Source organism: Perissodus microlepis, chromosome 11 (genome assembly GCF_051167445.1).
Source record: "Perissodus microlepis isolate ML-2025 ecotype Zambia chromosome 11, ASM5116744v1, whole genome shotgun sequence".
NCBI classification, from domain to species: Eukaryota; Metazoa; Chordata; class Actinopteri; order Cichliformes; family Cichlidae; genus Perissodus; species Perissodus microlepis.
Window position 1 is genome coordinate 6,016,893 of NC_140471.1, and position 27,049 is coordinate 6,043,941.

General features: G+C 41.2%; 1 protein-coding gene across 2 annotated transcripts in view; it reads right to left on the bottom strand.

The window, feature by feature from the left end:
* The window catches only part of snrka (SNF related kinase a), a 73,679-nt gene extending 46,630 nt beyond the window's left edge, over positions 1–27,049 (bottom strand). The window contains exons 1-3 of one of the 2 annotated variants that reach the window (XM_084943621.1): positions 26,817–27,049; positions 25,321–26,034; positions 1,788–1,929 (exon numbers count right to left, since the gene is read on the bottom strand). In XM_084943621.1, coding sequence (XP_084799747.1) covers positions 1,788–1,929; positions 25,321–25,909 — 731 coding nt within the window. In that variant the 5' untranslated portion in view covers positions 25,910–26,034; positions 26,817–27,049. Of the gene's footprint in view, positions 1–1,787; positions 1,930–25,320; positions 26,035–26,759 lie in introns of both variants that reach the window. The other variant, XM_084943620.1, reaches the window with a different exon arrangement.

Below are 27,049 nucleotides of genomic sequence, written 5' to 3' on the forward strand. Positions count from 1 at the left end.
AGCTTTTCAGCTCACAGCCCGACACATACCAACACAACAGCATAGATAGCACAGACGAGGCGTGATTGCGGGTGCCGCTCAGGTGCGTCTGCCTCCCCTGCAGTGGCGCTGCAGACCACACCCCGCCACACACATTAACCAGGTAAAATACATATTTAGGCTGAATTTTAGTGTTTTTTTCTTCAATAATTTTTTTAAAAGCCAGGTCAAGGCTCCAAAAGCCCAAAGGCGATATGAGGGTGGCGGCTCACAGCAGTTTTTGTTTGCTACTTGGATCATTTTCGTTCAGCTGGGTGTCTTTCCTTTTGTTATATTTCTTTAAGAGTTCAAAATGTGTTAATTACATAAATAAAATGTAATTTTCTCTGTAGCACTTCATGGATTTCATAAGCAACACACCTTAGTTCACAAAAAGCATAAAGGTAAAAAACAATATACAGTGTTATCTTCATTTTAGATGTCAAAAAGTATTTGCGGCTCCCAGTATTTTCTTTTGTGTGGAAACCGGGTCCAAATGGCTCTTTGGGTGTTAAAGGTTGCTGACCCCTGTGTTAGCCATTATACAGAAGTTAGTATCATGACGCTTTTCTTTCCAAGCTCCTTATACTATCATGAATAAAGTTAACTGGTGAAATGATTTGGCAAACTAGCATTTCTTTTAGACTAGATTTAGCTAAAGGAGGACATGGTCAGCCAGCTAGCTGTAACAAATCTGATGATGTTCATAATTTGAGCTGATAAAGTCATTTAAAAAGCACCAAACAAGTTATCAGATGACAGTTTCAATCAATTAACTGACCTCTACTCAGCAAACTATATAGAAGATAGCTTATAATTTTGCTGTATTAGCAGGGACACTAATAAGAGCTGGGAGAATTTAAAACAAAAAAACAAAAAACAAAAGTTGTTTTTGTATCTGATACATCAAAATACAAAGTACTGTCTTTCATAGTCTATCCAAGACAAATGTTAATGCAGGGCATGAACAGTTCCTGTGTTCTATATGTGAAAGCACTGCTGATGACTAAAGATCAGATTCAGACTTAAAGTAAAAAACTTTTCAAATGAGGACTAGAATACCCCAAAGAGTTTAACCTTGAGCCGAGCTTTGATCCTGTTCTAGTCTGGATGGAGAAACACAGATTACTATTTTTCTTCCTTTTACATGTAAGCTGTTGACAAATCTGAGAGTGGTTTCAAAAACAAAGCTTTAACTGAGAAGTCTAACACTCTTTCTCAGCACCATGTTGCTTTGTTGCTCCATTTTAGTGATGATTATACAACCTTTTACTTAATGCAGGAAGCATATGACATTTCCACCAACCTGATGTGGTTTGGGTTGCAGTCAAAACCTCACAGCTTTCCTGTTGCAGTGTATATGCACTCACCTTTGTCACTGAAACTTAATCTGATCCCTGAACATGGCCCTAATTTCAGTGGCCAGCTGCAGCAGAGATCCCACAGTTTACGTTCTGACAAAAGATGTGACAGTGGAGCATTATGCAGGATGCACTGTCTCTAATTTTCCATAGCTTTTAACACAACACTGTCAAGCCCGGGCATGAGAAAACATTTGAGGGGGAAAAAAAGCACAAGTTGAGCTATATACTGTCTCTGTACACCATCTTATAGCAAACCAGTGACTGACTGCAATTTCCTCTAGTGTAACCAGCAAATACTGAAAATCAACCCATTCTGATCGATCCATCTCTGTATGCAAGCAAAAGGACCACACACAAGCTTTCAAATGGCAGAGTGAAAGAAGAGAAATGCTGTGCATTACTTACTCTTTGCAGGTGCTGGAGACATGAGGTGGTACAGTGTATTTACAGTCCATGATCATGGTGAGGGTCTCACTGTCGTTAGCTTCCTGGAAGGGTGGCTGGCCACAAACCAACATGAACAGTATCACACCGAGACTCCAGATATCTGAGGAAGAGAAAGACACGAGGTCAGACTTAGGACTGGGTGACATTTATCATGGTATTAACAGGTGCAATATTACGAGGACATTTATTAACACATCAATTTCTCAGACACAAATATGGCTGTGTGCTACCTACGACAGATGTGTCAAATGTATTATTAAACGACATCTGTCCTCTCGGACTGAATCCAAGGCTGAATAATCACACAAAACCTAGTTATGACATCATGATATGGATTATATTTAAAAACTAAGTGCAGGTGGAAGGTCAGAAAGTGGAGAAGTTGAAGCATGTGAAAGAGGGGGGAAAAAAAACCCTCTATCTGTACCAAGTCTAAACAGAGACTGTGGCGTGCCAGTGTTTTCATCTAGCACATCTGTATAGTGTATTTGTTGAAAAATGCTACAGAGACATTAAAAACCAATGACATGCGATCCTGTTGTTCAGCCATCTTCCCTAATTAACATCGCTTCAAATAATTCTCCAGTGTGGAAGACATCTCATTTTACAAGCGTGTTTTTCCCCTGATCTCTCCACCCTCTTACGTCATGAGAAAAGATGACTGCAATGGAAACGATGCCACTGATCGGAAACAAGCAGACAATTAAAGGAACTAAGATGTTCTCAGACAGTGTGGTAAACAACAGTGATGGACAGAAGTGTGAGAAGTACAGTAAAGTCTTCCTCCAAGGCCTTTTCACCTGTCGTCTCCACACGTTGTACAACTTATACTTCTGTATAACTTTGTACAAAGATAGCAGTCAGTTTTTTTGAGTGTAATTCCACCATTTAAGAACAACAAATGCTTTATAAGACCTCAGTAAATTTAAATCAAAACCAAGCAATGTCCAAATGATGCAAACAAACCATAAAACCATAAAGAAACCAACTATCTGCTTACCCATATCTATATCGCCATCAATCCATTCTTATATCTCTAATATAAATAAATATTTTCCCTTTGCTGCTGATTGGCACTATGGAGGCAGAAGCGGGATAACAGCCATCTCTCGCTTTCACCTCTCTCCTAGACATTTCTAATCAGCATGTTTGAGTGCCTTATTTTCTCTTACTGTATGCTATTAGGTATTAATAGAACATAACCACATTATTTTATTAACACCCCCTAGTGTCCCGGCCCATGTAACTACACCCTGTACTGGATAATGCAAGACAATTTAAAACTGCATTTTCTCAATTGCAATTTAAATCCTAATTTTCTCTGGTTTGCTTGCATAAAACAAAATGTCACTGAAACCCAAAATAAGCTCATGTTCAATGTTCTCAAGCAACAGTGCACGTGTGCTAACAGCATAATCAAAGTCATGTTAATTCATCTATGCATATGCTTATTCAAGTGTACAAATTTGCACTTGCTAGTTGCACCGAGTGAAAGCAAACTGTCAGCATGCAGAAGCACCGCTCCATACACACTTTATGCAACTAAAGACACATTCATGCACACATACACACAGCCTTTGGTTCACTAGTCAAGGACGAGAAACAGCCTCGAGTAGAGAGCTAGGACAATAAACCTTGTCCTGTCGCTCCGTATAGTACGGTATGTTCTCAACTTTGTTTGGCACACACATAGAGGCAGATGTTTGAGCCAAGTTCATTACACACATACAGTATTTATACTGCATGTCCTGCCATGCCCGTATAATCACATGCAAAGCTTTGGGCATTAATGTGTAACATTTTCATCACTTAGCAGAGAAACAGGGCCAACTTACTTAGGCTGAAGAGCGAGGGAGACATCACAGAATCTCTAATCAAATATTGGCAGCCCTAAAGTAATTACCATGATGAGGATTTTTAAGTAAGTTTCTAATTAAGCTCAAACACACAGTTGCCCTCAATACCAAATGGTTTGGCAGAGTGGAGCCTTGATGATGTACTAGAAGGATTGCCAGATAGTAAAATTTAAAAAAAATCCCCAACAAAAACTATTTTTGGAGGAAAAAAAGATGACAACTCAAACTGATTCTAAAATGTTTTTAACTCAAAGGGACAGCCGTGAGTTGTTGCATCTTTAGACTGAGCTTTGCTGGGCTACTATCAGCACTCCAGATTTGGCCTTAGGCTAGGGAGTGCTGTGTATAATTAAACTAACCAAATGGCCGTACAGAGAGGGCCGAGTGCCTTTAAGAGGAACTTTCTGAAGAAACAGCTTGCCTGATTGAATACTGATTGATACCATCCATCACATTCGATTTCAGGAGCCATCCTTGGCTCTCTCCCAGCTCAGTGTGCATGCAGAAGCAGCTGCAAGAGCAGCAGCAGACAGCGGTGCAGTTGCAGGTTGTCTTATGAGAGTAGAGTCCCCACTGGGAGGGGCGGGCTCTGTAGCACTTCAGAGGATAATTCCTGTCTGACTTCCAGATGGCATTTGTTCTGAAAAAGTGATGTATTCATATCACCAAGCCACTTCTAAAGCCCAACAAATGGGGTGTTACAGGAACAACATTTCTCCTTAAAAAAAGAAAAAAAAAAACATGCATCAGTGCAATTACTGTGTGTCTAAAACCATTTACAAAGTACCTGCAGTGGTTTGATTTGAAATGAGTTGTTTAACAGCTACTAGAGAAGCAGATCAAGCATTTTACTGGAGCCGTGTTAATGGACCAAAAAGCTGCCCGAGTATAAAGTGCTAAAACAATATGTACCTCTACATTATAAGCACTAAAGAGGTCTTCATCCCAAACGCTGAGGCTGATGTTGCACTCTGCTATAAAATATATCACAGCCTTAATGTGCCCACATCTGCAGTATGCTAGCGCCATAAAAGAGTTCTCTCTCAGCCTGTAGCAGTGTCTCCTCTTCTGCTGAAATATTAACAGGATATGGATGTGGAGAAAGTTCAGCTTGGTCTAACCTTGGTCGTAGAAGCTCACTTTTCGATGTACCAATTAGATCTCAACGTGCTGGCACACACACAGGATCAGAGGGATGCCGTGGCTTGTGTGTAGCGGGCATGTTCATGTTAAATTGAGAAGCGTGTAGTTCTAGTAGTATCAGTACCAACTTCTAAATTTCTGGTATTGTGGCACGGGGGTTGGAGTCTTGTCTTTATACACTGGCCTCCACAGGTGTAGAAGGTCAAGCTCTTTAAAGGAACGGACTGGAAAGACTCTTGATGTCATGACTTTTCCTTTTGAGATTTTCTCTAGCCTCCCTCCTGCTAGATGGTGCATGACTTCATTAACACTTATTTACAGGGAGTGCAGAATTATTAGGCAAGTTGTATTTTTGCGGAATAATTTTATTATTGAACAACAACCATGTTCTCAATGAACCCAAAAAACTCATTAATATCAAAGCTGAATGTTTTTGGAAGTAGTTTTTAGTTTGTTTTTAGTTTTAGCTATTTTAGGGGGATATCTGTGTGTGCAGGTGACTATTACTGTGCATAATTATTAGGCAACTTAACAAAAAACAAATATATACCCATTTCAATTATTTATTTTTACCAGTGAAACCACTATAACATCTCCACATTCACAAATATACATTTCTGACATTCAAAGACAAAACAAAAACAAATCAGCGACCAATATAGCCACCTTTCTTTGCAAGGACACTCAAAAGCCTGCCATCCATGGATTCTGTCAGTGTTTTGATCTGTTCACCATCAACATTGCGTGCAGCAGCAACCACAGCCTCCCAGACACTGTTCAGAGAGGTGTACTGTTTTCCCTCCTTGTAAATCTCACATTTGATGATGGACCACAGGTTCTCAATGGGGTTCAGATCAGGTGAACAAGGAGGCCATGTCATTAGTTTTTCTTCTTTTATACCCTTTCTTGCCAGCCACGCTGTGGAGTACTTGGACGCGTGTGATGGAGCATTGTCCTGCATGAAAATCATGTTTTTCTTGAAGGATGCAGACTTCTTCCTGTACCGCTGCTTGAAGAAGGTGTCTTCCAGAAACTGGCAGTAGGACTGGGAGTTGAGCTTGACTCCATCCTCAACCCGAAAAGGCCCCACAAGCTCATCTTTGATGATACCAGCCCAAACCAGTACTCCACCTCCACCTTGCTGGCGTCTGAGTCGGACTGGAGCTCTCTGCCCTTTACCAATCCAGCCACGGGCCCATCCATCTGGCCCATCAAGACTCACTCTCATTTCATCAGTCCATAAAACCTTAGAAAAATCAGTCTTGAGATATTTCTTGGCCCAGTCTTGACGTTTCAGCTTGTGTGTCTTGTTCAGTGGTGGTCGTCTTTCAGCCTTTCTTACCTTGGCCATGTCTCTGAGTATTGCACACCTTGTGCTTTTGGGCACTCCAGTGATGTTGCAGCTCTGAAATATGGCCAAACTGGTGACAAGTGGCATGTTGGCAGCTGCACGCTTGACTTTTCTCAGTTCATGGGCAGTTATTTTGCGCCTTGGTTTTTCCATACGCTTCTTGCGACCCTGTTGACTATTTTGAATGAAACGCTTGATTGTTCGATGATCACGCTTCAGAAGCTTTGCAATTTTGAGACTGCTGCATCCCTCTGCAAGATATCTCACTATTTTTGACTTTTCTGAGCCTGTCAAGTCCTTCTTTTGACCCATTTTGCCAAAGGAAAGGACGTTGCCTAATAATTATGCACACCTGATATAGGGTGTTGATGTCATTAGACCACACCCCTTCTCATTACAGAGATGCACATCACCTAATATGCTTAATTGGTAGTAGGCTTTTGAGCCTATACAGCTTGGAGTAAGACAACATGCATGAAGAGGATGATGTGGACAAAATACTCATTTGCCTAATAATTCTGCACTCCCTGTATATGTTTTCCGTGTCAGTCCCAAAAAAAAAAAAAAAAAAAAAACCCACAAAGATGACAGAAAATTCTCAGATTGCATTTCTTGAAGCCTAGTTCGTTTCCTTTGTTCATGATACCCATTTGGATTTTACATGGCAAGGATTATTAAAAAATGTTTTCAGTGAGTTTCCAATAGAGTATTTTATTTATTCTATCATTAATGACTAATGTGTTGGCTTCCTTGACTGACACGCTTGATCTAGAGAAAAGCCAGAAAAGCTACACCCCACTCCCATGAACCCCCACAAACACACACATACACACCTACTCGTAAGCCTTACACATGTGATATTTAATTCCCTCCATGTATGACATTACAGTGATGACAGTATACATTATTTTTGTCTTTCCCAAACCGTGTGCCAATGTGTTTCGAGACTGATTAAATAAACAGGTTGGCGTGCTTAGAAATACACTTCAGGTTTATTCAGGTGCTTGATCAGAGTATGTGGATTTGTCTTGTCAAAGTCAAAGCATGTCTAAACACCCAAAATTTGCTTCAGGAACTTGTTTAATTAGGCCCACTCTCTGAAAGATGTGAACTTTGTGAAATGTCAGCTGCTGCTGCTAGGCTGCAAAGCATGCATATATTTTTTTCCTACCTATGAATGCTTCTCAAACTTAAGCTTGGATATTTCAGTAAGCATGAAAAGAGATTTCATTAGCCTTAAAATTAAGTTCTTACAAAGTAGTATTTTATTCCTTCTCTCTCAGGAGTGCAGCATCTTTCTTGTAGTTACAGAGCATGAGAAGCCTTTAACACTGGTCACAATGAGCTTCAATAAATACTGAAAAACTACCTGAGTCACAGAGCAATTTAGTATGCTCCTATTATGCTCTATTACTACCTTATTACAGTCTGACTCTCCAGGTGGTTTCTGTCTCCTGACAGAGGAGAGTTGATCTGTTCAAACAACTGAACCTTGAAATGACAGCTAAATTATACTGAAGAGAGTCACTTTGTTGATTTACTGTCAACCAGTGGTAAACAATTCTTTTTCCAGTGACCCACCATAGAAGGACAATTAAATATGTAACCAAGGTTACCATGCTACACAAAATGATGACACCTTTGGCCTCCAAATAGTTAGAAGACAAAAAGGTGACCCAATTAGACCAAAGCCAACTACACTCTTCACACACCACATATTTTACAGTTTAGTTTTAAGAAAACGTAGAACATCACAACCACTCAAAACATCACAAAAACTCTGCGATCACCTTCACAGACAGGCGGTTTCCAACATGTATAGAGCTGTCAACCTGAAGAGCACACACACCCACTCATCAATCCTTCAGATTCATACACGTGTGCGCTCATCACATCAACATAAATGCTCCTGTCACTTACAGGCAGAGAGAGTAGAAAGAGCACTCCAGATAACAGCTGGTGATCTGCTAGAGATCTCATTCTGTCACATACAGACATGCTGCAGCTCCACACTGTAGACCGGTGCATCACCTAAATGTAATATGGTCACTGTATCCTTTTCTTGCTTTTCCCCCCTCAGTTCAAGTTCAGTGCTTCCTACATACAGGCCAGCCAAGTAAGTGTGAAGACACAGAATTTTTATTTAAATAATTTAATGCCTTTTATAAAAAAAAATTAAAAAAAAAAACATATAGAAAGCAAGAGAAAGAGTAGCGCATTTTGAAGGAATGCTGCAATTTCTGGGTCAGTGTGCAAGTCCCCCTCCAAATCCCGACTACCTCCATGTTAAAAAGAAGGAATTCACTGACCAATTCAGCAACACCAAAAGGCCTGATAAACCACAGAATCCAAACATATGAGAAACACTCAAGTCAATTTTTGCCATTCAACCAGCTTCAAACAGGGTCATTATTTCTAGAAAAACGTTACTTTAAATCACTCCTGTAAGTGAACTTACTTAGAGAATGACAATTGTCTTTAATGTTATTTATGTTTTAACAATATTTACGTGACCTAGTGGCCCACAACTCAAAAAACAAAGAACTTCCCACCAATTGAGCATTGCATGGCACATCCGACATACTGTTTTACTTTTATCCATGACGTGCTTACCATCAGGGTCATGCTTCACACGAAAACCAAAATAGGTCCGAAGGCCAGATCTGAATGAGGGTGGGGGAGGTTCAATTTCGGGTAGCGTTGAGGCAGTTGCCATGTTGCAACGAGCTTAGCTTCTGTCTTGCTAGCTTGCGCTGCGCTCAGTGGATCTGCACTCAACAGTGCAGCCTAGGCAGAGTAGTCGAACGCAGATCCACTGAGCTCTCAACACAGACAGCATCGTCAGAAGAAAAGTTGACAAAATACATAAAAAAATTTTTTTATATTGTTCGATATATATGCGTACCGAACCGAAAGCACTGTATTGAACGGTTCAATATCGATACATGTATTGTTGCACCCCTAATTAAAAAATATATATATAAATATATATATATAAAATTAATTAGGGGATCCGGGCTATCAACACCTACGCCCTGCCCGTGATCAGGTACCCAGCTGGTATAATAAGTTGGCCAAAGGAGGAGATAGAAGCCACTGACATAAAGACAAGAAAGCTCCTTACCATGCATGGAGGGTTTCACCCCAAGTCCAGCATCCTGAGGCTGTACACTAAGCGGAAGAAAGGGGGGAGGGGACTGGTGAGTGTCAGCACCACAGTCCAGGATGAGACAACGAACATCCAAGAATACATTGGGAAGATGGCCCCAACTGACTGAGTGCTCAGTGAATACCTCAGGCAGCAGAAACCCAAGAAAGAGGAGGGAGACGAGGAACCATCATGGAAGGACAGGCCCCTGCACGGTATGTACCACCGGCAGATAGAGGAGGTGGCTGATATCCAGAAATCCTACCAGTGGCTGGACAAAGCTGGACTGAAAGACAGCACAGAGGCACTAATCATGGCAGCACAAGAACAAGCTCTGAGTACAAGATCCATAGAGGCTGGGGTCTATCACACCAGGCAAGACCCCAGGTGCAGGCTGTGTAAAGATGCCCCTGAGACAATCCAGCACATAACAGCAGGGTGCAAGATGCTAGCAGGCAGGGCATACATGGAACGCCATAACCAAGTGGTCGGCATAGTATACAGAAACATCTGTATATGGCCTGGAAGTTCCGAGGTCAAAATGGGAGACGCCCCAAGGGTGATGGAGAATGACCGAGCTAAGATCCTGTGGGACTTCCAGATACAGACGAACAAAATGGTGGTGGCTAACCAACCGGACATAGTGGTGGTAGACAAACAGAAGAAGACGGCCGTAGTGATAGATGCAGCAGTTCCGAATGACAGCAACATCAGAAAGAAGGAACACAAGAAGCTGGAGAAATACCAAGGGCTCAGAGAAGAGCTTGAGAGGATGTGGAGGGTGAAGGTAACGGTGGTCCCCGTGGTAATCGGAGCACTAGGTGCGGTGACTCCCAAGCTAGGCGAGTGGCTCCAGCAGATCCCGGGAACAACATCGGAGAGGCTCTGTCCAGAAGAGCGCAGTCCTGGGAACAGCTAAGATACTGCGCAGGACCCTGAAGCTCCCAGGCCTCTGGTAGAGGACCCGAGCTTGAAGGATAAACCGCCCACAGGGGCGAGCTGGGTGGGGTTTTTTTTTTTTTTTATATATACACACACACACACACACACACACACACATACACATAGATGGGTTTTTATCTTTTGCACTAATAAAGTTGTGGAGTTGTAAAGTATTTTGTCTAGTCTCAATTATATTGTCAGTTATATCGTTATCGCAAATTTTCAAATGTATATCGTGATAAATATTTTTGGTCATATCGCCCTGCTCTAGTCTCTACGCAAATGTTACTCTGCCTCCCAACTCCCCCTCCCCCATCGCTTCACCTGCAGGCAACGACAAGATGGACACGGCCACATGTTTATGTGCAAGTGAATAAAGGCCATTTTCCATCACTCCTTTAGCTACTGTCATTGATGACAAACTTCCTAATTTGAAGTGTAAATCTATTGAAACAAGCTGCCAGCTAGTGCTGGGCGATATGACGAAATATATATCGTGTGAATGATAGAAAAATGTCTATGTGCCATTTGTCTTCTATTGTTTCTAACCTAATTTTATAAATTATTACATAAAATATATCATTAACCCTTTAAAACCAGTCGGAGCAGGCACACTCCGTTTTGCCTAACTATTTTTAAATCCCTGTACAACTGGAACCACGTAAACTAGCGCAATAATTTTCTTTTGCATATGAAACCGGAGGAGTTGTACTTACATCTTATGCCATCAGCTTGTCCTAGGTCACGGTTTCCTTCCACACATAGCTTTGCAAAAATTGCATAAAAAGCACTTGCAGCAACAAAAACATAATATTCCAGAAACACACTTTGCCGATCCGATCAGCTGTTCATAACACTTCCTACATTGGAATATAGGTCAGCGCGAACTATCGCATGTCCGCCATTACCTGCCCGAAACCGGAAGTGACGTCATTTTCACGGAAAATGTAATTTTTTACCTTCAGGGCCTTATAAGCCTATGCTGGTGTTTTTAAAACTTATGTTTGACTTTATGCTTTTCTGTACCGTTTCTGGGATGCTTAGAACTCAAATTAAACTGTTGGAAATAGTTTATTTTGATGCACATGCTGTTTCTTTGCAGCAAGTTGGGAAAAGAAAAACTATAGCCAGCCAAAGATACACCAGTCTTTCACACAAGGCCCTTAAGAGAAAACGTCCCAGCGCCATAAACAAACCACAGGAGCCATCTCGCGTTACATTTGTAAAGTTGAGAAGGACAGCTTTCATTACCTCGTCAAAGTCCTTGATCAGAGGTACAGAAGCACTTCAGTAAAGTCGAGTTGCCTTGTTTATATGATGCATGCCGGGGCAAAGTATTGAAGGATGTTTGCAGTGTTGTGCATTATGCCTTGACGACTGACCTATGGACGAGCAGAGATACGCAGCCCTACATGAGCGTAACCATCCATTTCATTAACAAAGACTGCACCCTCTGCGCTTGCTGTTTACAGACTGTGTACTTTCCAGATGACCACAGGTCAGGTGGTATATCGTTATATATATATATCGCTACCGTGATATAAAATAATTCATATCGTGATAAATATTTTTTCCATATCGCCCAGCACTACTGCCAGCAGCAGCGTTATAGTGCAATAACCAAATGTAGCCACAAAATTAGCCCAGATAGTTTTCCCTCTAAATCTTAAGTGAAAGTATAATATAACTGCTTAACATTTTAGTTTAACAATAATTAAAGTAAGAAACCTATAGCTCTTCAGGAGCTGCACAACACTGTTACATAATAAAAATAACAAATGTTTTCTACCTAGGATGGTGTATCTTGGGTGCAAGGTTTTTAAACCAGCTTCTCAACCACCATGTAAATGCATCAATAATTTCCATTAGAGTGCACTGCGCAAGTGCTCCAGCAACACTTGGTGGAGTAATTTGTTTTTTTTCTTGGGTCAAACATCATCAGCTAGTAGTATGTCTTCCTATCAACTTTATCAACTTTTCTCAGTAGGCTCTTCCTTTGTAGCCTGGGCAGTATGTTTTTACCTCCAGTGGCAAAGCAAATGTGTTGTTTCCTGCTTCACCGGGAACTGGTTCCTTGAATCTTTTCCTAAGTACTTTGTTACTGGTTGTTAAAGTAACTCGCTTTTTAGGCAGTAAATTGTCAAGCTGGGACAGAGCTCTTGCCACTGTCTTAGACATGCCTTGACAGGGCTTGTCTCAATATTGCACACTAGGGAATGTAAACACATACCAGTGCTACAGCAAGGATATAGTAAAAATGACATGCTTATATATCCCGAAAAAAAACCTTACACATACATCCCTAATTGCAGCATCATCCTTGCCTTTACAACATGTCTTCCATTCCAATCTTCAGCCACTTTAAATCCTTCTAACACATTGACAGTACCTCTACAGGTACTTAACCTTTAGCAAGAACTTCCAGCTACAACCAGTTTGGTTGTGGAATCCATCACAATCCACTACTCTGTTGGTTACTGGAGAAAGAAGGAAAAAGTCATAGTGCAATCTCCTCCTTCTCTCTGTATTACAGTCATGATGCTTTAATTAATGGTTGTGAGATTGAGAGGAAGAGATGCCAAGAGACACATTCAGCCGTTTTACTCTGATGAACCACCAAGCAGCTTGAAATGACAGCAGCCAGAGAACTAGTAGGAGGAACTGAACCACATCAAGGCTGAGATATACTGTAATAACTGGTTTAAAGGTTTGAAGGTTTTCATAATAATAACAGTCAAATGATTAAGTCCTTGACTTCACAATAATGACAATGTTGACAAAACTGTCAAGAACAATAAGCTAAATTACTATGCAGACTTATGCATCATGTGCATATTTTCGGGCTAAAAGTGCAAAGCAGCGTCTCAGTGTTACAAGGGTTAAATGTGACTGTGCTGGAAGAGGAAAACAAATAAGTCTTAACTCATGTCCTTGATTCTAGCTAAGTTAAATACAGTGATGTGTCAATTAGTTGCCTTTTTATGCCTTTTGTGATTTCCTCTTAATTTCAGAAATCTGTGGTGTACAAGGTCAAAAGCACTAAACCTGTATGTAAAACCTTCCTTACAACTCACAGCTGGCCCATTACGTTAATTTTAAGCTGACATATTTTTATTCTACCTATTAAGAGTAGTTGGCTTGATTCTGAACCATGATCTGAATTATCATTACATATCATTTATTTAATCTTGGTGTCTTTTATTTATTTAATCTTCATTCTGGCTTCAGCCATTTCAGCCCCTCTCCTCTTAAGGTAACATTTCTCTGATTGGCTGCTCCTTATAAACACAGAGTGTAAAGAGCAGATGGTTAGGGCTGCACACAGTGAGGTGTGTGCTTGAGATGGCCATACTTTTGCTATCATATAGATCCAAGAGGAGGAAAAAAATGTTTCAAATTGAACCTTTAAGTTGATATCAGATTATCTTTACAGAGTCCACAATGTTACTGAGGTTGTTAAGTGGCTTGGTGCCACTGTACTCTTAGTTAAAAACATGAAAAGGATAAACAACTGAGACTCTGACAACCTGAAACAGCTGAATGCTTTACCAAGTAGTCACACATGTGCGACTAGTAGAGCAGGGCGATATGACCAAAAATATTTATCACGATATACATTTGAAAATTTGCGATAACGATATAACTGACGATATAATTGACACTAGACAAAATACTTTACAACTCCACAACTTTGTTAGTGCAAAAAAAAAAAAAATCAATGTATTTTCACTTAAACAAGCAGCTGTTTTTTTATGTGCATTAAAGTTATATACAAATTTAATGGTGCAAATGCAAATTCCTTGCTGACAGTTTAACCAAAAGGCATTTCCAGTGGAAATTGGCCGACATATCCTCAGCATAATCATGTATAATATCCACAAAACTTAAAGAGAGGTTATACGCACACAATACGGTAATATTATGTTGAAGCACAGTAAGCACAGTCAGTAAACACAACCAGAATTCATACATAAGGCACACGGGATTATAAGGGGCACTGTCGATTTTAAGTGTGCCGTATTTTTCAAAAACCACGGTAATAACGACGGCCCGCTAGCGTGGTCTACCAAAAATAGTGCTTTGTTGTGTATCTGACGGACGAAAGCTAAACCAGTTCCACAGCATTGAAGTTGCAGCATTTTTACAAACCAATTCTGGTTCATCCGTTTCATTCAACGATCCACTTTCGCCCTTCTCATTCTCTGTCGCCGCCATGCGTTTTCCGCCATGTGCGTATGAAAACAAAGGCACTGCGCATGCGTGTTTTACCCATATTCTATCGCGATATTTCATTTTCTTATCGTTGCCCAACATTATACCGGTATTACTGTGAACGGTATGATATGGCCCAGCCCTAGCGACCAGTTGTCTAGACATCTAATGCAAAAAAATTTCTAGATGAAAAAGTGTAACAATTCATTAATATATTCAGAACTGTAGAAACCATTCCAGTAATTCTGCATAGGAGAAAATACTTTTGGTCCTCTTTATATAATTCCAGAAATGTACAGCCTTGAAGCAAAACCAAAATTCAAGCTAACTAGCTTGCCTGAAAGTTAACCCACAAACGTGTTAGTCTACATATCAGCTAGTCAATTAGCGTGCCAAGCAGCCAGTAGGCTACACAGTGGACTGCAATGATTTGGAATGATAGGCCTCATTGCACACAACAGCACCCACCTCCATTTTGTCATGGATGACTGAAAGGCATAATTACACTTAATCACCCCTTTCGATGCCTGCTCTCTGCTCTCTTTAGAATAGAATAGAATTCAACTTTATTGTCATTGCACATGTCACAAGTACAAGGCAACGAAATGCAGTTTGCATCCATCCAGAAGTGTTTTACCATGATATAGATATATTACAAAATATATATTAGCAATAATAAAGGCAGGAGGGTGAAGAGTCCATTTTAAAGTGGAATCCTGCAGTGATAATGGTTAATCTAAGAGGTATACCTATGGTTAGATCTAAGGCTAACATAATTTCCTTTCTTTATCTCCTCCGATCTATCTTCTTAAAAAAAAAAATAGCCACATCTAACTCCTTATTTAGTTTGTTCTTAAGAACAACTAAGAACAACAGCAGATTGGGTGTCAGCTGGCAGTGGAAAGATATACTGACAACAAATGTGAACACAGCTGACTGTTTCACTAGCTCACCAAGTGCTGGCCAGATGCAATACACTCTTGCTGCTCTATCTAGGATGTGAACTTTTGGATAAGTCAGCCAAACAGTCACTGTCCCTCTCAGTGTGTGTATTAATAGCAGACCTGTTGAATCAGAAGCAGAGCAGACATCTGCCAGCTCTGCCTGCTGCAGGACTCCCACCCACCTCCTCCAGGAGGTGGGTGGGAGAGGAGGAGCTAACAGAGGTACAGAGGATGGCCCAAGTAAGAAGAAAATGGCAACATCTCAAAGCGAAGTAGAAAACAGACACTGATGCAGAGCCTGGTCTGGTTTGTGCCGCTCATCTCTGCCTCTAGCTGATAAATCACTGACTATGCTGTAAAGTAGAGCAGGGCGATATGGCCAAAAGTATTTATCACAATATACATTTGAAAATTTGCGATAACAATATAACTGATGATATAATTGACACAAGACAAAATACAACTCCACAACTTTACTAGCGCAAAAAAAACCCATTCATGTATTTTCACTTAAACAAGCAGCTGTTTTTATGTGCATTAAAGCTATATAAAAATTTAACAGTGCAAATGCAAATTCCTTGCTGAAAGTTTAACCAAAAGGCATTTCCAGCAGAAATGGGCTGACATATCCTGAGCATAACCATGTATAATATCCACTGAAGTTAAAAAGAGGTGCTTTGCAACATGAAACCACAGTGTGCCAAATAAAAAAGTCAAATATGTATTTTTCAGACCATAAGGTGCACGGGATTATAAGACACATTAAGCGAAACAAAGCAGTCGGATAAATCAAACTTTATTCAACTCATATTTCTTGCTTCTTCCACTTCTGTACCATTGATTCATTAATGCTGTATTCTATCACAGCTGCTCTATTCCCGTGTTGTTGCAGTATATTAATGACTAACCTCGTATTGTGGATGGATTGTCTCAGTTGTTCTCCTGACTGAAGTTTGGTCCGTTTACAGCATCCTGCCATGCGATTGCATTTGTCTCTAACCATCAGGAACCTTCACGTTAACTTTTATTGAGTGGCAAAGTGTTAGCGTTGATTCCTCCAGATTCACTGTTTATGTTGTAGCTGTGTCGCTAGCGATCACGTAGCACATCATTATAAACCAGCTAGCCCAACTTCAGTAACCTTACAAACGTCACTGCTGTTTAGTTTCCTGTCTTCATTTATGTTGGAAGTGATAGCAGAGCTGTACGTTTGAATTTTTCCAGAAATCTCTCAGTCAGAACATGCTATATCATGATCAGGAAACTAGCGAGCTAACTTCCGCCATCTTCCTGCTAGCTTCTAACTCCGGTAAGTGTAATAAATTCTGTTTTCATGGGTGCCTGGATGTTAAACGTCATAGTTACACCTGGTAAAGCAGCAATGCTGATCGTTTTATTAAAAATGAAAGAATTTAGACAGTTTCTTTTAACTCTCAGTTATGCTGCAGTGTTTGTTTGACTTTGGGACCTGAAGTGGACGGAGTTTAGGACCCAGATTACTCCCAGATTTACGTGCGCCTTAGTCCCACAAATACGGTAATAACGACGGCCCGCTTGCATGTTCTACAAAAAACTGTGCTGTGTATCTGACGGACAAACACCAAACCAGTTCCATATCACTGAAGTGGCACCATTTTTACAAACCAATTCTGGTTCATCCGCTTCACTCAACGAACCGCTTTCTCCATTCTCATTCTCCGTTGCCGCCATGCTTTTTTGGCCATGTGCGTATGAAAACAAAGGCACTGCGCATGCCCGTTTTACCCATCTTCTATCACGATATTTCATTTTCTTATCGTTGCCTAACGTTGTACCGGTATTACCGTGAACGGTATAATATGGCCCAGCCCTACTGTAAAGCAGAGATTTCAAACACAGAACCCCTGAGCCAGAAAAGGCCTGCCAAAGGATCCAATCCAACCCACTGGGGGAGGGGGTATATTTTCTGGAGTTTTCACTTTTGTCATTACTTTTATTTGAGCCTGAGATCTAAACTATAGCCTTCATACAAACAAAGACATTGCCTGCTCCACTATATCAAAGTAAGCAACACATAAGGGAAACAGAAAATTAGTTTTTTTCCCTGTTAGTACATCCAGTGAAAAACATAAAGGGTACTGTTTTTTTTCACTATAGAGCAACTATTAAATTCTCTCAAAAAGGCTATAGCCTTTTTTTTTTAAACACAAGCAGCTATCCATCCATCTGGCTTTGTGTGTACAATTCATTATTTCACTTATACAAAGTAGTGGCAGCTGCACAGGTCTCACTGCAAGCGACAAGTTAACCTCTCATACACTGCTCAGTGCTTTTGAACATGTCATTCTGCAGCCTCTACAATAAAAAGGCCGAAACAAAAGAAAGCGCAGAGTAGTTAGGGCCCTGTCAGGCAGAAATCCATAGTGTCAATCCCACCCTCTCAGCCATATCGCAATTTTCAACTCAAGTCCTAAAAACTAATGGCACTCAGAGTGACAAGTCCCTACTTTGCATTCAGTGCCTAAAAAGCACACAGGCCTTGAAGAAAGTAAGCCAATGACTTGTTGCAATTCTATAACTTTCAACTTAGCTTTAGCAAAAATATGCAGTGGAACCTTTGACTCAGAGTGTCCTCGTGTCTTGAGACTTTATGCAATGCACAGCCTCTGCCACCTGTCACCCCATCCATTTACATGAGTCTGTCTTGGAAGCCTAGACAGCTTTGACTAATCCCCACCATAACTGACTGACAGCTGACCATTTGCTCACACAGACACTATTGCTAAGTAGGCCTGCATCCCCCCTTGGATTTATAAATCACTCTTTTACACACACTTACAGGTCAGGTTTCCCTGACTTCTACTGCAATAGCATGCTTTTGAGGGTGCAAGAGGCTAAAGAAAGCAGGACTAAAGAAACACCTTAAAATGCACAAGTTCTCATACAACCAAAAAATCCAATGATACTGTCAATATCACGTTGCGGTGGCTACGAAGTACTACCAACTTCCACATATCACACAAACAGGCATTTTAGTTGGCATTTCAATGGGGCAGATGATAAATTTCTGTCTTGATCTTATTTTTGTAATAAGGAGGACAGCCTTAGATTAAGAGACTAGATATCACATGTAAAGATATTGCATATCAACGGACAAAGTACAAATGTAATGGTGTTGTTAAACCAAATACAATAAAGTCTTCAGACAGTGTGATTACATTCAAGGAAGAGACCATAACTGATGCAAGTTCAGGTCTGGCAACGCAAAGAGAACTGACTACACAACCATGATGGTTAAAAACTTTTCAGCACTGATGCTGTGCCACGAAACCTTACTTGACATTCTCCTATAGACTGGATTCTCAAAACCCTACAAACTGACAGCAGAAAATAAGCATTTTGCTGTGTGTGCCAGAGTCGCTTTATACAACTTTACTTCTACACACTACAGAAAAATTAGCAGGTCTGCAGACAGTGAGTGAAATCAGTCACAATATGACTTTGTGGTAAGTGCTACGTAATCCGTCATGGATACAACTGATTGGTGAAATTGAGTAATTATAATTACAAGTTGTAATTCTTTTGTGTTTTATCTAAAAATACCACCCCGGCCTTCTATAGACAATTATGTCGTTAAAACCTTCTGAAAAAAGGAATATGTCAATAACAGCCCAACCCAACCCGCTGTATCAACAGCGACCATCACAAATGTTGTTTTCTTCCAAAATTCATGACAAATGGATACAAATTTCACAGCATCTTTGGAAACATTCTTAAGATGGCTACATGCTGTGCCATTTTAGCAATCTCATAAATTTGCTGCATGCTACACTGTTTACTGCCCCAAAATAAACAATGCAGACCTTCACATTTGAAGCATGTATGCATGAGTAGGACTTGAATCTGCATACAATTACAGAAGATGCATTTGACCTTGACCTTCACTGTTAGGGTCCAAGGTCAAAATTGACCTTGAAAAAACATTTAAAGAAACCATATCGAGTAATTTATGGAAAGGGCATGGAGACAGCTGTACAACACACTTTTTATGTTTTTAGTACGACGCATTGCGACGTTACAATGATGCCACAACAGGCTGAGGCCATCACATTGTAATAAACGCAGGTTGACATCTACATGTTGTAATGAAAACAAATCATCAGTTTTGGTATTGGTACTACTTTGGCGCCTAACTTGACCTCTGGGGGTCGTTGGGCACTCTTGGCATCAGCTATCAGATTTTTTATTTTTTTAAATAAACACTAAAAGTGCATTGCTATTAAAAAAAACAAAAAAAACAACAACACTGTGTGTTGGTACTTATACAAACATAAAGCATTCTCACTATGACATGTCTTTTACTAATACAGTGATTCTGCCCAGCTGTGCACCTCTGAGGAGCCCGTTTGGCCACACAAAATTCCCACAAACCTTCCTTCAGTCAGGCTGAGACACTAATGCCTCTTTTCCACTAGTACCTACTCAGTTTGGCTCAACTTTTAAGGTTTTCTATTAGGTGGCAGTACCTGGTACCAGGTACTTTTTCAGTACCTGCTTGGCTAGTGTTCCAAGCAAGCTGCGTCAATACGAAAATGTGACATCAACAGACTGCATGCCACCAATTGTCCAGTCAGTGGCATCACTCGATAGTCATCGAGAGCAACATCTTCACAATAATCAAAACTGACATTTTTAAAACCGGGCAACAAAGGAAATGGCTGCACACAAACCAACACCGTGGTCCCTGAGCCGGACAAAAAGCAGTTGACTGAGCAGCAGTTTACGGCCATTGTTGTGTGGTGCTTGCATTGCAAACAAATGACGTCCCAGATGTTCAGACACGTTGCTATAACAGCCCCATGCACATTGAGGTGGTACTCAATAATGGGAATGGAAAACAACGGAAACCGAGTAGAGTGAAGTGGAGTCGAGTAGGTACTAGAGCAAAAGAGGAATAAGTTGTGAAACACTGACAAGTCCAAGGGACTGTGAAACTATTGTACTACTTTGTGTGTTTTATGTGTGGAATTGGGAAGCATGCTTGTATCCAGCTGGTTACCAAATGATGCAGGCACAGAGCAAATAAACTGCAAAGACAAAATGGAAAGTGAAGAAATGTCATTCTCCTAAATTCACTGTTTTAATCAACAATGTAGATTTTTTTTTTAAAAAAAATCCAAATCCAGTGACAAGGAAAATCTTCTGTCTGATTTGCAAAATCATCTGCAAATCAGGAGGGGTACACAGCTCCTTCAGTCTCCTATTTAGTGGTTACATTAAAGAAAAGCATGCTCTGTGCTACAGCAATAAACCAGGCTTTAGTTTCAATAAAGGGGGTTCAAAGACATGAAACAAGCCCCAAGTGGAGATATGACAAATTGACTGAGACTCAAACCAGCACAGAGCAAAAACACAATCATTAATAAAAACCAGAAAACATTTACTGTATATGATGCCTTTTTCTTCCACTGGCTCAACAATGATGCTAATAAAACAAAAGGAAGGAGGCAGCCAAAGAAGGTTCTGTGTAACCAAGCACTTTAACACATCTTTAACAATGAGTTAAAAGGACTAGCTTTATAAGGGGGAGTGTGCTTTCACACATTAAGTAAGAAAATAACAGTTCTGTCCAGAGGAATTGCAGGAAAGACATTCGTTGTTTGTTTTTTTCCCCCATTTAGTCATTTCCATTTATGATATCTTATATCAATCCTGAACAAAAAGATGTGAAAATCCTTTTTCTCAGTGGAAAATGGTGAACATAATGAGAAAAACTGGTCCTGGGCCCAGTGGTGGGAACAAGCTGAATGAGTTCTAGTCAAAGCCAGTCAGTCTGTGTCAACACAGGACTGCATAAATAGCTGCATCCTGCTTCTTTCTCATCCTCTCCTGGCCCAGTCCAAACAATAGCATGGATTAACTGTCCTTCCCATCTACTGGCAGTGGGCAACAGTAACCAGGACTGCAATTAAGAGCCCCTCTGGCTGCTCTCTGTAGACACAGTCCTGAAGCTTTAGCGATGGAACCAAAGCCAGCAAAACAGCTCTACTGTGCACACGTGCACACACAGTAGCCAGTAAATATGTTGATAAGGTTCATTAATGGCTGCTTGTAGCCAGGAAGGCTTTCATAGGTTAAGGGCTTTTCATCAGCTAAAGAGTGCCAAGAGCACAAAATGCTGAACCCTCTTAGTACAAAGTTTAACCCCGCCATCAGTTGGACCATAACAGTAAGAAACAATACTCTGTAATGAAACAACCAAGTGGTAGTGACTGAAATACACTGCCTGGACTGAGACTATATACAGACCATCATTTTTAATCTGTGGAATTATACATAACAAACACAATCTAATATGATTTTGTTTCTGTGCAAGGAGATGAACAGGACTCTGCTCTCTTAGCAGGGCTCTAGAGTGCGACCAATTTGGTCGCAAATGCGACCAAATTTTTCAGTGGTGCGACTAAAAAAAAATATTTGGTCGCACCTGTGCGACCAACTGTTCGGGTAACAAAAAAAATCTCTGCAACTCCCCGTGTGGTCAACAACAGACACACATTATGCCCCTATCGTGGACTAAACCAATCAGAGATAGTCAGGGGCGGGACCTCTCTGATTGGCCGTGGTCCAGTTGAAAGTGCAGGTGGAAGAGAGAGGTGAGTAGCTTGAATAAAGCGATATCAATTCATTAACGGATTCCACACAAAGACGTAAACACAGAGCGGACCCGACACATCAGAATCAACTTTGTCTTTCTCGGCTTTCTCACCCGACGGCCCGAACACGGACACGCTGTCGGAGCTTAGCGATTCTGATGCGTCGGGTATGCTCTGTGTTTACATCTTTTTTGCGCTGATTCTGAGCTGCAGGTTTTGTCTCTCTCCAACCAAAATTCGCCGAGCCAGCAGCAAAAGAAGCAGCAAACTACGCTTCACATTTGATCAATGTCGTCATGAATTCCCTCTGACTTTTGCTGTTTTGCTTCCACCATGATAAAAAAAAAAAAAAAAAAAAAAATCACACTTCATGCACAGCTCTCTCTCTCTCTCTCTGTGTACTTCAGGAACAGTTTCCCGTCTCAAATCTCTGTTTTCTGCATTATTCGTTCGCTTATTACCCACCAGTCTACCGTTGTTTACAGCGCTGTCTTTTTCTTTTTTCACTTAAATGACCTCGGACAAGAAAGCCTAATTTCTGCTGTTCAATACTGAAGAAATTTAAACTTTTTAAAATTATGCAATATTGCAGAATATTTTTAAGGTTATCTGCTATAAAAAACTAGACCAGGAAAATCTCCTTCATGTTTTTCTGTGTTTTATTCTCAGTTACTTTCACACAAAGGCATCAGCTGTGATTTTCACAATTCTGATGAAGTCTCATGTGTATCAGTACTGATAAATGATCAGAATTATAATATTTCTGACATTCTGAGGCTAAATTGAATCGAATCAGGATTTTGAGAACCGGAATCGAATGGATTATAGAAATCAGTGATGATACCCAGCCCTAGTGAGCAGCCTAGGCCTGAGAGAAGTGGATGTAGCTGTGGGTAATAAGAAAAGATGAAAAGAACTATTGATAACTTTTTTGTTAAGTTAAGGCCTGATCTGTCTGAAATTCATAGGCAGTCCTCTGACACGGTGCCATCAATCTTTGAATGCTGAAAAAGCACAGTGTATCCAGGAAACACATTATATGCTGCAATAAATGCACTGCCCAAGTGTCCCCTCTCCCCACTGCCTTTCAGCAACAGACAGCAGCAAACAGTTCGTCAGAGAAGGCCAAGATGATGATTAAGGTTAACATTTTCTACAATATTGACAAAGCACTTTAAGCACAAGTTTGTTAGTTAATAATTTAGAAATGAATATTGTCTGTATGGACTTCCCCCCCCCCCAAAGAAAGTGCACATGTAAAACTGCAGTGTTAAGCAATGTGGTTGAAAAATTTGAGTGTGCCTAACTTTTGTGCCGGTACGCCTAAATTTTTAAAGTTAGGCGTACCGGTGCGCCCATGTCAAAAAGTTAGTCTAGAGCCCTGTCTCTTAGGGACACCCACTAGAATACTAAGTAAACCTTTCAGAGGCCTTGCCTGCACATGTGCAAATAACAAGCACTTTCTCCTCATTCCACTATTTTAGAGCGCAACAATCCATGTGGCTAATGGCTCTGACCACAGAATCCAAAGGCCACACTAAAAAAACAAAACAAACACAAACAAAAAAAGCGACAAAAAAACAACAACAATAAACCACCACAGAATAACCATCAACCCCACAACTGGAGAGAGCTGCTGCTAGAAAACACAGGAACAAGTAGTACCTATGCAATTACTATGTGTGCCAGTAAGTATATCTCACACAGCAACCAGCTGGAAGAAAGCACAGACTGGCCCACCATCTAGCTCAACAGTGAGGTGAGCGTCATTGTGGACTAATCTGAATACTACAATTGTAGGGATGCTACTGAGGACTCCATGAAACTGATAAACATTCCAGACTGGTTACTACTGGGGTTGTAACAATTTCTCCCAAACAATGGTTTTGGTTCATACCACAATTTTGGGGGCCCACATTGTTAGTTTATACCTTAATTCATTCTTTAGATGAAGTGCATAACAAGAAAAAAGAAAATTGTCTTCTCTTTACTTTGATGGATAATGCATGTTGGTTGCTTGCCACCAACAGCAGCAAGCGATAACATGAAGCCTGCCATTTAATCAGATATCCCCTGCAGTCATGCAGTCAAACCGTTCACAGAGCAGAGGGTACAACGCTGTCCAGTCACGCGTACAATATCAAAGTCTTAGGATAAGTGAGCATGTGTGCGGTTTGTGATTGCGTGGGTGTGTACGGCTCAATGAGAAAGTAACCACAGCTTCCTCATTGCCTCAACTGCACCTCTCAAGTTTGTGAGAACTCCATTTGAAAAAGAAAAAGCAAATTAACATCTAGCTGACTGCCCTTGAAGGAACACCTTTGAGAGCCCTTGCTACATGCATAAATAATCATGAGACCGATTTCAGACTCTTTTAGGATTAAGACTGCATGCACACCCACACCGTCTGAAAAACAAGCTTAACAGAGTACATCTCATTATCCAATTCAGGAGATGGACTTAGTCCCATGGTTTTAGTCTCAGCAAAGCCACCTGATATGACAAATATCATAATTATGTCATGGAAGGACACGCAATCTGTCTGTCTGCACTGTCAGTCCTCACAGGAAAATCAATGAGACAGTTAATTCAGTGCAATGGGACACTCACAGACATCAGCTGTAGTTGGGCTGACCTTGTAGCCTACGGCAGCTCTCAAAATGATCCGTGTCCAGCAGCACAGTGCTGGAACACACACCTTGGTATTTAAAACAAGTTCTGTTACACAGTCCCAGGGCTCATAACTGTTGAGTTAAAGTTATCTTACAACAACAGCGAACACATGCTCAGGCTCCGCATAAAGACTAAGTGCCGATCTGTCACAGCAGGGTGAGACAAAACTGTGTGAAACAGGTGCTAGCCACATTGCCACCCATCACACCGCTGTGTGTGCTAAAACTGGCTATTAACGTGACTTTGAAAAGACGTTCTGTGCAGTTTGATTCCAAAAGCCTGTTTTCTGACAGATGTTTTTAGTTTTGTCTTTTTTTCCTTTCCTTTTTTGGAAGAGCTAGTGGAGTTAATAAAGTGGACTAGATAGTGAACTAGTGCTCAAGGCAACAGGCCCGGTGCTCCTCGGTGGAAGATAAAATGACTGCTGAACCTTAATGAGTGCATTAAACTTTTAAAAATGCGCTGCATCAACATTCACATCCTGTCTAGTACACACCTCTGCAACTCACCAATACAATGTTCTAATTAGCTGTGTGACTCATTTCATTTCTTTACCATCATTCATCAGCCAAACATCTTTTGCATACCTACAGCCGGAGCATCATACTCATCACCCAGTAGTATTTCAGGAGCTGAGTATGCCAAAGATCCACAGCTGGTGGTCAGCTTTTTTCCTGGCTGAAACTTGTTACTGAATCCAAAGTCAGTGAGCTTGACCAGCCCTTGTTTTTCAAAGAACACCACGTTCTCGGGTTTCAAGTCCCTGTGCACCACGTGCAGCCGATGACAGTAGGAGATAGCGTGGACAATTTGGGCAAAATATTTCTTAGCCAACTCTTCGTTCAAGCCCTCCTCATGCTTCATAATGTAGTCAAACATATCTCCTCCATCTCCAAGCTCCAGGATGAGATAAAGCTTCGTCTGCGTATCTATCACTTCATACAGGCGCACAATGTTGGGGTGCTGCACCAGCTTCATGCAGCGGACCTCCTGGAAAAGGTGGCCCGTCGCCACTGTGTCTAGCTTAGTCTTGTCAATCACCTTCACCGCCACTTTCTCCCCAGTGAAGACATGGCGTGCCAGCTTGACTACAGCGAAGTGGCCACGGCCCAGGGTCTTGTCCAGGTCGTACAGGCCGGCGATCTTGCCATCGTAGCCACGCTTGAAGCCTGCCATAACTCTGGAAGGTGAGGGGGAAAGGGGAGCCCCCGCTATGGGCAGGAGCGGGTTGGATGAGTCAAGAGGGTCCAGCTTATTTCAGTTCATCAAAGGCTTAATGTTAAACCCATGGTTCCAGCTTCCTAATGCGCAGAAGACACAAACAAGCAAAATGCATTAATTACCTGTCATGAGAAAAGCTGATGTTAAAAAAACAGAGAGAAGCACCTTTTTCCATTGTGGTGACATGTCAGTCTAGCCTAAATGCATCTGCCTGTCTCTTTATACAGTGTTATACAGAATAGGCTTGGCTACATGACAGAATTAATTGAGTTCAGCTAAGCGTACTGAACATATATATGTTAGCACAAAACCCGGTATGTTTAACCACTCAGCTTTCTGAACGCAGTGAGCTTGGGCTTGTTTTGACAGGGTGGTTGCTAACTGCTGCACCAGCTAATGCATCCCAACTCGTTGCCTCGTACTGATAAAAATTGAACTTTCCTAATATGTATACATACATTAAATGTTTAAAAATACTTGTTACAACAACGGCAGAGTTTAAGCTCGTAACTCAGCTGTGTAACGGGCCCGGAGGTAGCACAACCAACTAACGTTAGCTCCCATCCGGGGGAGGGGGGTAGCTCGTTGTTCATTGATTGATCCTATGTTAGCTTACCGGATGACTCACGTTAATCACTTTGAAACAACGGAACGTCACCAGCCCACCCTACAGAATTCTCAACACAAACTCATTTTTCGTTTTGGTCACTCAGGTGAACAGGTGTTTCTTTCAATACCACCCAGCTAGCCTTAGTTAGCATGTAGCATATAGCAAGCTAAAGTTACTACGGTTCACTCAGCTCACCGCTCCAGCTTCTCTCCGCTAACCATAAACCCGCGAGTCCAAGTCTTCACCGGGTACCTTATCCTTATGCGCTCCGGGGCTGTTTGTTTGTGGCGATTAATCACAAAAGACCAGGACGGTGCAGCCTCTTCAAGAAGACCACGGCACTGCACGGTGCCTATGCCCAGCGTTCATTCCATGAAGGAGGCATTGCATCGTTGGCAACAGCTGCCCTAATCGGAATGGTAGTATCCTCCCAGCCGAAGCGGCGGGGCTGTGGTGCTGCCTTCGGGTGCTGAAAGTGTCAAAAA